Source organism: Scomber scombrus, chromosome 3 (genome assembly GCF_963691925.1).
Source record: "Scomber scombrus chromosome 3, fScoSco1.1, whole genome shotgun sequence".
NCBI lineage: Eukaryota > Metazoa > Chordata > Actinopteri > Scombriformes > Scombridae > Scomber > Scomber scombrus.
Genome location: NC_084972.1, coordinates 2,627,461 through 2,636,919, shown reverse-complemented (window position 1 = coordinate 2,636,919; position 9,459 = coordinate 2,627,461). Strand labels below are relative to the sequence as shown.

At 37.3% G+C, this 9,459-nt stretch overlaps 1 protein-coding gene across 1 annotated transcript; it reads right to left on the bottom strand.

Annotated features, from left to right (window-relative positions):
- Window positions 1–275: 275 nt before the first annotated feature.
- Window positions 276–5,688, bottom strand: chia.1 (chitinase, acidic.1). The gene is made up of 11 exons (XM_062416548.1): window positions 5,670–5,688; window positions 5,066–5,095; window positions 4,748–4,952; window positions 3,473–3,529; window positions 3,191–3,356; window positions 2,776–2,900; window positions 2,305–2,428; window positions 1,666–1,848; window positions 1,157–1,273; window positions 864–990; window positions 276–484 (listed from the first exon to the last, which is right to left on the bottom strand). The coding sequence occupies exons 1-11, from the start codon at window positions 5,686–5,688 to the stop codon at window positions 276–278; spliced, it is 1,362 nt and encodes a 453-aa protein (XP_062272532.1).
- Window positions 5,689–9,459: the final 3,771 nt, after the last annotated feature.

Genomic DNA, 9,459 nt, shown 5'->3' with positions numbered 1-9,459 from the left:
AAAGCAGAAGTAATCAGACATATCTTTGATCAGTTCATCATTTATTTTGTTCACAAAAAGTCACCTGCAAATAAGAATATGAAAAGAGACAGCAGTGTACTAATTGCTTACTTTTTGTAGCAGTTGTAACCCAGCATTATGAGGTTAAACAGCACAGGGTTAGGGTTAGGGTTAGGGTTAAACTCTGACACTCTGAAATCATTTTACTAAAACAGAATTGTCTGTCTCATACAGTCATAGACTCTGTGTGTGTTTGCAGTTGATGTTTCTGCAGCTCAGGGCCAGTCGCAGCACTTGCAGGAGTCCCAGTAGATGAGGCCAGACTGGCAGTGGTGAATGTAGGTGTTTCCTTTGAAGCACTGGAAGTAGGTGGTTTTATCAGTTGGATTCTCATACAGGCCATCAAGGCGGCCCTGGCAAAAGGAGGCTATGGGGTCCTTGGTGGTGGTAGGGGCTGGGGTGGTGGTGGGCTTAGGGGGGAAGCCTGCAGAATCAGCATAAATGTTTCAATCAGACACAAGCTAAACTGACCTGATAGTATGTGAAGTCCAAAAATTCTCACTAATATTTATTATTTTAGAGTAAATATTTTCACAAGTCAAAGAACAAACAGACTTTGAATAATTTTGACCAATGGTATTTGATGAGTGGTGCAGTGGCATTCACAACTTTTAAAATGTATCAAATACTGGAAGACGATGTTCAACATTGTCAGGTTTCTGAGATCACTATATATATCTATATCTACATATATTTATATATATATATATATCTATTTTTATTTTTTTTTCCAACATCAAAAAGTAAAAGCCATCACAGTGAGCAGAGATTGCTTTCTAAGTTAGCTGAGGTAGAGTTTTTACCCATTGATAGCCTGAGGTGGTTGACGAGAGGATAAGCTCCTTCTGAGCAGAAGGATCCAGCAAAGTCATCCATGTCCATAGCCCACACGTGAGCACCTCCCAGGCCGAGATTAGTCATCCACTGGACCTACAATACATCATGACCATATCAATGACAAATGTGATTTGAATAGTTTCAGTTGAACGTCTATGAAATAGACCAAGAATGGAGAAACAGGAGAACTATTGCTATTATTTTTCTTCCAAAAATAATTCAGATCATAACCGCAAGTAATAATGGAGCCCTTAGTTACCTTGGAAGAATAGCTGCGCTTGTCATCATAGCCCACCCATGCACTGCCATAAGTGGCATATGGAACGCGCTGTTCATCGATCCATTCAATATCAGCACCGTTGGTGAAGTCACAGATCTGACAGTGAGGAAACATAATAAGACATAATGAGACAGCACAGAATATAAAGACCATTCTTATTCATACATTTTTGTGTTGATTCAATTTTGGGTCTGTTTAGTTTAGAGGTGTATTTTTTCTTATTTTCAGAGATAATTGATCATATGTTGATGACCAGACAAATCAGCGGAGTTTAAATGGAGAAATGTTTGGGTATGAAAAACAGTGATGTCAGTACCTAGTATTCTATATTTCTTGTGTTTTGCTTATAGAGCGCATCTTTAATTGTGGCATTACTGGCCACTGATGTTTTGTCATTTTAACATCAGTGAACACATACATAGTAGCTGTTTTTGGAGAAATATTGACCATCACCACAAACTCAGTTGAGCTATATTGATGTGTTGTACCTCATAGAAGGCCCAGAAGCCGGCAGTGCGAGTGTAGGGTCCGGCCTCAGCTGGGCCATTAGCTGGAGCTCCTAGGCTGGTGTCACCGCTGCGAAGACGATATGTTCTTCCATACGTCGGGAAACCTAGTAGCAACTTCTCAGCTGGTGCCCCCTGAACCAACCAGCTAACTATAGAAGCATTCTGAAAGTGGACAATGGTGAAAATTGAGACTCCATTATGAGTAACATTTTTAGATTGTTTAGATTTGCAGGTAAAAAGCCAGATATTTTTCAAATCAAATCACAGCTGAAAAGAGAATTTTGGATATAAACATGGGTCCAGTAGGATGCCCACACTGTTTTGAGTCAGTTTTAGTAGACAAATGCTTACTGATAAGGACATGATAGTCATCTGATAGTATGTCACAGTATTTCTGCCCCCTAGTGGTCAGAATTGGTTTGTTCGGATTAGTTTTTCATTTTCCCATTGACCATTATTACAGTATTTATTGTTTCTAGTGTTAATTTTGTTCTCGACAAGTTGATGAAGCCTAAAAAAAAAGCATTTTTGTCAGTTTTACAGGAATAATGAAACCAGCCGAACTAATACACTGATTTATGCCAAAGAATGTTGGGTACTTTTCTGCCTGTTTCTTACTATATTGTGGGAAATGTGAGAGGCCGAGTCCACTCTGCTAGCGAACAGTGGACTGTTGTGTCCAGTAGTTTTCTCCCAGGCTCCATGGTAGTCATAGGTCATGACGTTGATGAAGTTAAAGTGACTGTGGATTTGGAAAAGTTTTCTTTCAGATCATCAGTAGAACTTTTTCCCAAATAGTACACATGCAAAATATTTGATTAAAGGTCAAACTATAAGTCTAAAAAGTAAAATGCACATTGTTTGAGCAAATCTCACAAAGGTCTGTCACATTATTATTACTGGTCTCACGTTCAATTTCTTTTCATACCTCCTACCAAAGTGTATTTGTCATTAATATAAGTGAAGCTGGGTATCATTTGAAATAACCAGTGCCAACGGGATGCCCATGTGTCGGTCCTGATACCGAAATTATACTTGATACCTTAGTTTGTAGTATAACCATACATTGACTAGTGGAAACAAACTTACGGTGCAATCTTGTCGACCTCGTAGGCTTTTGTGATGGTCTGATGCAATGCAGCAACATTTGCTGACAGCATCAGCCGAGTCTTCCTGTTTTCTTTGGCATCATCCTCAAAGGCCTTAGCCAGTTCCTGTAGAACAAACAATAAGACCCTAATTATACTTCCAAATACAAATTTAGACGGCAATGCATATGATATAAATTAGGCACCATGACACTGAGATGCTATTGTTTTTAACAGGATTATAACATTTTTCCAAAATAGAAAAACCTTTTTTGCCAATCCGAATAACTAAAAATATGTTTTTATCATATGAAATGGATGGAGACATAGTGACTTTAAGACAGATTAAGATACACCACACCTATTACATGGTAGTAATACACTATTGCTATTATTAAAAAAAGGTCCATACTAACCGAGACCAGTGAAGTGAACCTCTCTCTATCGTCCTCATTGCTGCCGTTGTGTCCGGGGTATTCCCAGGCCAGGTTCAGCCCATCAAAGTTGTTGGTGCGCAGGAAGCTGATGGCTGACTTGATGAAGTCTGCACGGGTCTCAGACTTGGAAACCATGGCGATGTATCTGGTAGGACGTATGAAACAAAAATTGTGGATTCCATTCTGGTGATATGGTAGGTAAGTAAGGTTTCTGAGTTGATGTAAAACTGTGTCATGTCTGCTGTGACATTTTGAACTTACGGGCTTAGTCCATTGACTGTTCCTCCGACAGACAGCAGAGTCTTCAGTGCAGGATTACTAAAAGCAGAGATAGACAGTTTTATATGTTATAAACCATTACATTAATAAACAACATGAAGTTTTCTATCAAACCATTGCAGATGACATAATGTTATATATTTGGCTTAGAATTTTTTTTAATAATTATTGTTGATTGTGATTTCTTCCAGATATATAGCGTAAGGACTGATGTCTCACTATAGTTCTAAGACCTGCTAATAAGAGAGCCAATAGCTTAAAATAGTTTCTGATTCTGACAAATCTTTACCCCACATGATGATATTTAACTGTTGTCATACTCTCTTTGGGCACCAGTCGGAAATTGCTGCTGATCCAGAATGCGGATCTTTGTGCTAAAAGTCCAAATAAACAATATGACTACACTATGACTAAAAGTATCTCTTTTAAATGACCTCACTCCTGGGTTCATAGCTGATATGCTTGTTAGCTATGAGTCTGTCTGTATTGGCATGAGTAATGATTTCACTCCTGCTGAAAACAGAGTAGTTGAACGGTCTGTCTGCTGCCTCGAAAAGTGCCTCTGCATAACATACTTTTATTCTAAAAGTTCATTCTTACATTCTTAAATCCCTAGACAATTGGTTTCAACATTGCCTACAGAGCATGTAAATAATGAATAATAATGAATATCTGCAAGTGCTTCTTTTGTAGATACATTTGTATGAAATAAAATACAACAAAAGACAATAACATGGAGTTCAGTCCTGTGCAACATAAAATCAGGGACAATTTGAGTATCAAGGTTACAAAAGTCAAATATATTTTATGTTAGCAGATTGCAGTTTTTATGCACTGCAGCATACAGAATAATGTCACATGTATTGTCTAATATGTTGTTTTCAATGTACTGCAATACTGTTCTTTACTGAGTCAACGTTATTAGACATTGGAGGATGGTATGGTGATAATCTCTGCCCAAAAACATCATGGCAATTGTTTTTCATTAAATTATTTTGTCTAATTGTTTTCATAGTAATGAATTTGTTAATTCCCCTGTCACTGAATAAATGGACTACACCATGTAAAGAACTTCTAGAAATATTGTTACAAAAGTTATTTTATGTAATGAATATTTGTATTGTTTTGATATGTAAATTAATGTACAGTGGAACATTTTAAATATTGAATACCAACACTCAATTTTATGTACTCTATCCTTGAAGAAGCCTCATCAGCTGTCTATACTAGCTTGCTGCACAGACTGTGTTTACTCACGCATTCTTGAGGCTGTTGAGCTTGGCAAACTGCTGTTCATCGTTCCACTCGGTGGTGGTGATCTGGTTGAAGCTGTTGATGGTGGCCATAGTATAGATGATATGTGTGCACAGGAAGGGGTCGATGTTTTCTGCCGTGAATTTGGCACTGCTTGGCCTGTACTGGGCCCAGTTTGTCATGTGGCACACCAGCCTGTTGGATGAAGCTGAGGGGAGATAGAAGGACAGTGAAGACTTTGACTGCACCTGTGTTTCTTCTGAAACTTTGTTTATTAGTATGAAGAGGAGTCAATGCTTATCATACAATACAAATGCTTACCGATGTGCAGGGTGACCAGAAGGCCCAGAGCTGCGAATACACAGAGAAAACAGGAAGAGAGATGTGAGCATTTGGAAAAAATGATATATAATCTGTTAATGAGATCAGAGACAGGTGATGTCTAGAAAAACACAGCAGAAAAGAGAATAGAATAGACAGAAAATTAAGTAACTGATATGATTTGTGCAGTTTCCTTTTTACTAAAAAACAAATATGCAAATATGAAAACTTTTAAAATGCATTACCTGTGTATGCAACTATATATTCTTTATTATCAAATAGGTGAGTCTACAGTGTAGGAGCGCCTTGAATAGATACTTCAGATATGCTAGAAGGGGAGCCTGAATAAATGTCAACTTATGTAGTAAATATGTAAGTGAATAAATGAATTAGTGAATGAATGAATTGAAGAATGAATAATTGATGAGTGCATGTGACAAAGTGTGATTGGTTTTTGTAGAAACTCTCAACTTCATATTGTTCATGCATTATTTTTAATGTATGTTTGTGCATTTTAGTGCATTTGTATGTATGTGGATGTCAGTATATGGTATTACTAGTTTAAGTTTTACATTACTGTTCTGAATAAATTAATGTTATTTACCTGTGAGGAGTTTCCTCATGGTGCCGTGCCGGGGATCCAACTAATTTAGTGCTGCAGCAATGAACTTCTTTAAATGAGATGATGATAAAATACATGAGGAACAATAACAGATACCATGCAGTTACAATAACAGATACCATGCAGCAAGAACAATAACAGATACCATACAGATACCATGTAGCTAATGCTATACTAGCCAACACAAAATGAACTGCTATACGATAGTAAACTTAATATCTATACGTTTTTTTATCTCAGACAAAAATAAATACAAAATTAGACATGACCTTAGATTTTATATTGTGTATACTAGAAATGTACTAATGATTCAAAAAATAACTCTTAGTTATGGGCCATTAGCAGCTACTACAATAATTACAAAACAATGTATCTCATTATGTTGTTTTTTTTCCAGTACAAAATACAATATTTACTGTTCTCACATGAAGCATTACAGTATTGAATATTTGTTTGCTAGTAATATTCTGGCTGTAAATGATAAATACAAAGTGATGATCTCATTACCTTTCTTCAAGAAGAACAGAAGCAGAGTCCAGAGCTTGGTGAAGTCGGTTCAGATTTATATTTTACTTATTAATGACTAATAGCTAGTGACAAAGTGCAGCTGATAAGGATTGAAGGTGGTGGGAGTTTGGCCTACTGTGCCTAATAAACCCACACCCAGAAAAGGCCAGACAAAGTTACATAAACACCAGAGTTGCTGGGAAATGAGCTATCAGATCAGTTTTTACAGGAGTTATAAGTGTCAGTTATAAGTGTTATCAGTACAAAGGAGTAACACCATAATGATAAGTAAAAGGACATAGTGGGAAAGTAAGAGGCCGGTAAATGAAGACAGGCATAGTGTGCAATGAACTTGAAACTGAGCTTGCAGCTTCCTGCTGGGATTCTTATTGAGTGTAATGTGAATGTCAGAGTTCAGCTAAAGATCTATACATGGGCTTCTGGGTGATTAAAGGAGCAAAGAAACACACTGTCTTAATAAATGTGCAGTATGGATCTGGGTCCATGATGCATTTAGCCTTAGACTGGATGCAGGGGGACACTTGGTCTATCAAAAGTGAAAGAACACAGTATCAACCATTCAAAGGTGCTTATATATTGTACATGCTGCATCTTCTTATCAAACTCATCAGTCAACCCTATGGTCAACAAGGTTTGGTTCTTGGTAAAACAGAAACCAGGCTCAAACCAGGCCTCTAAAATCTCTAAACTGGTTGTTTCTTAGCTCTTACATTCACTCCTCTCTTCTTACACAGCAGTAGAGAGTACAACGAGAGTCGGGAATAAGCTTTTCTGGAGCTTTATGTACTGTTTAATTGGCCTCTCAGGCTAGCAACTGAAAACGACTCTTCCTCTACAGTTTTGGGGAAAAAAGACTTTAGTTTCTCAGCTATGGCAAACAGCTGAGGTCATTATCACTTGTCCTACAACATTATTTACCATTTACTGTCTTACAAAGTCAAAGGTTCTCCTGACCAATGCTCTGATCCATTACCAGTTGGCCAATGTATGTCAAACTCCTTTTTGGATGAATGCTGATGATTTTAGTAACCCCCTGACCTTTCCTGTGATGCCAAAATGCTCATTCATGTTTTGAACAGGATGAACCTTTTCCATTTGGGATAGTGTATGATTTTTCCTCTGGTGCCCTTACATCATGACCTACAGTGACCTATATGAGAAGTGAATGTACAATACTTGGTCAAGATTGTGAATGTAATAAAGGCACACATGAAATACAATCTCAAGGTGTTTATTTTAAATCATATTTACAAGTTCCATCCCTCCCAACCCTCCCTCACATATCTATTCAATCACATTTTTGAAAAGGCCCAAAGGCAACATTATCCAGTGCATTTCACCCAGCCATATGATGGACAGACTCATGGTTTCCACCTTAAGTGAGCGATGAAACCAGTCAGTCCACCAGTAGACCTGAAGGTTCAGTCCGAACTTTCAGTGGCATCCAGTCGTGGTGCGACACAGAAATGATTTTATGGCTCTTCCATGAATACTAAAGGCATTAAGAAAACACTTTGTACAGAGTAAAGCACAAAAGCACAAAACCAAAACAACATTCAATGCTCCTAAAGCATTTTTAACTTCTACATTTGTGCAGAGATGATACAACTGCGTGACGCTCGACATATCTGAGTAAAAGACAGTGATGGACGTTTAAATTCAGGTTTAGACCAATTTATTTTATTTGAATTACTCATATTTAGAGTATTTAGAACATCATGAAACTGTGATTAGGATCAATTCACATATTGGCCTAATCCAAGTTTCATTGATGAAAGAACATGTACAATAATAGTAACTGCCTACAGCTACAAAATGATATTTATGGTATACAGGTATGGATATTTGTGATTTGTATTGTTGTTGTTGCTTTCCAGTGTTCACAGAAAATCATTTTTCCTAAGATTTGCCCAATACAGTGTTTTGCTACCTCCAGCCTAATAATAGTTAAATGATAAAACATAATTTTGGTGTAAAGTAAAAGCACATGATGAAATGTTACAATTTCCAGACATAATAAAGCACATCAGTGTACAATCAAGTGGCCTATCATTCAACCACTTGCAAAGTATAAAGTGTAATGCTGTAGTAACACAAAGCTTTTAGGTTGTCCAGACCATTACATTATTATGTATATGTAAAACGAGTGCATGTAGATCCCCAGAGTTCATGGGTCACAGAGAATCATCCAACTCACAAGCAAGTAGACAGTGGTTTCTCTGCACCCTCTGATTTAGGCATTTTTAAAACATGTATTTAGATTTAGCTTTTTTTCAGTCTGCATAGATGTGTCCACGCAGACTAGAAAACAAACCAGGACTCTGTTGTTAGAGGTCAAATTTTGGAGCTTCTTATGCTTTGACTTGGGACTAGTGTGACAATCAGGTGAACTGAAAAAAGGACTCCATCTGGCTAATTTACGGACTGAAACTGTTAGTAATTAAGTAAATTCATCAAAATTGTAGCATTAGGCTGACTGAATGTGACCTGTTTACATTAATTTAACTATAAATATGCTGATTATGAAAATATCACTGAACATGTCTTAATCCTCTTAGCCTGAAAGTTGGATGATTCTGGTTAACAAGTGAGGTAAGTAGCCACAGAGCAGCAAGACGGAGGAGGGTGAGAGGAGACTGCAGTATACAGGTGCAGGGTTCAGCCTGTGGTGAGGCTGATATTGATTCTTTATTGAGATTTTCTTATTATGAACATTTTCTGTAAGAATACTTAAAAGGACCAGTGTGTTGGATTGAGTGGCATCTAGTGGTGAGCTTGCAGATTGCAACCAACAGAACACCCCACCCCCCCACAAAACGCCCTCTCTAAAGCCAGTGTTTGGTTTGTCCATTATGGGCTACTGTAGAAACATAGCAGTACAACACAATGGCGTCTGTGGAAGAGGACCTGCTCAATATGTAGATATAAAGTACTTTTCAAAGGTAACGAAAACACAATTGATTTTTAGGTGATTATACACTAATTAAAAAATCCTGTCTGTTCCAATAAATAAATCTCACACACCTGTCCTTAAAATGTGTTATTTTGAAGAATTGGTGAATTGTGATTTATCAGTTAACATTAGTGTTGGGTGACGTTACTCTTAAATTTTTATATTACAACCAACAACAGCCATTAAAAAGTAACTTGTTACGTTACAGCATTACCAACTAAGAAAAGTTACTAATTTGAATTGAAAACCCTCTGTGGCGTGCGCATATTGGTTATATTGTTTAGAAGGCGT

Excerpts from the sequence above, each read along its gene's own strand:
- chia.1 (XM_062416548.1), bottom strand. Across the intron at positions 2,429-2,775 it reads GAGGTCGACAAGATTGCACC|TCACTTTAACTTCATCAACG; the intron begins GTAAGTTTGTTT and ends CCAAATCCACAG. Across the intron at positions 485-863 it reads CCACCTCAGGCTATCAATGG|GCTTCCCCCCTAAGCCCACC; the intron begins GTAAAAACTCTA and ends CTGATTCTGCAG.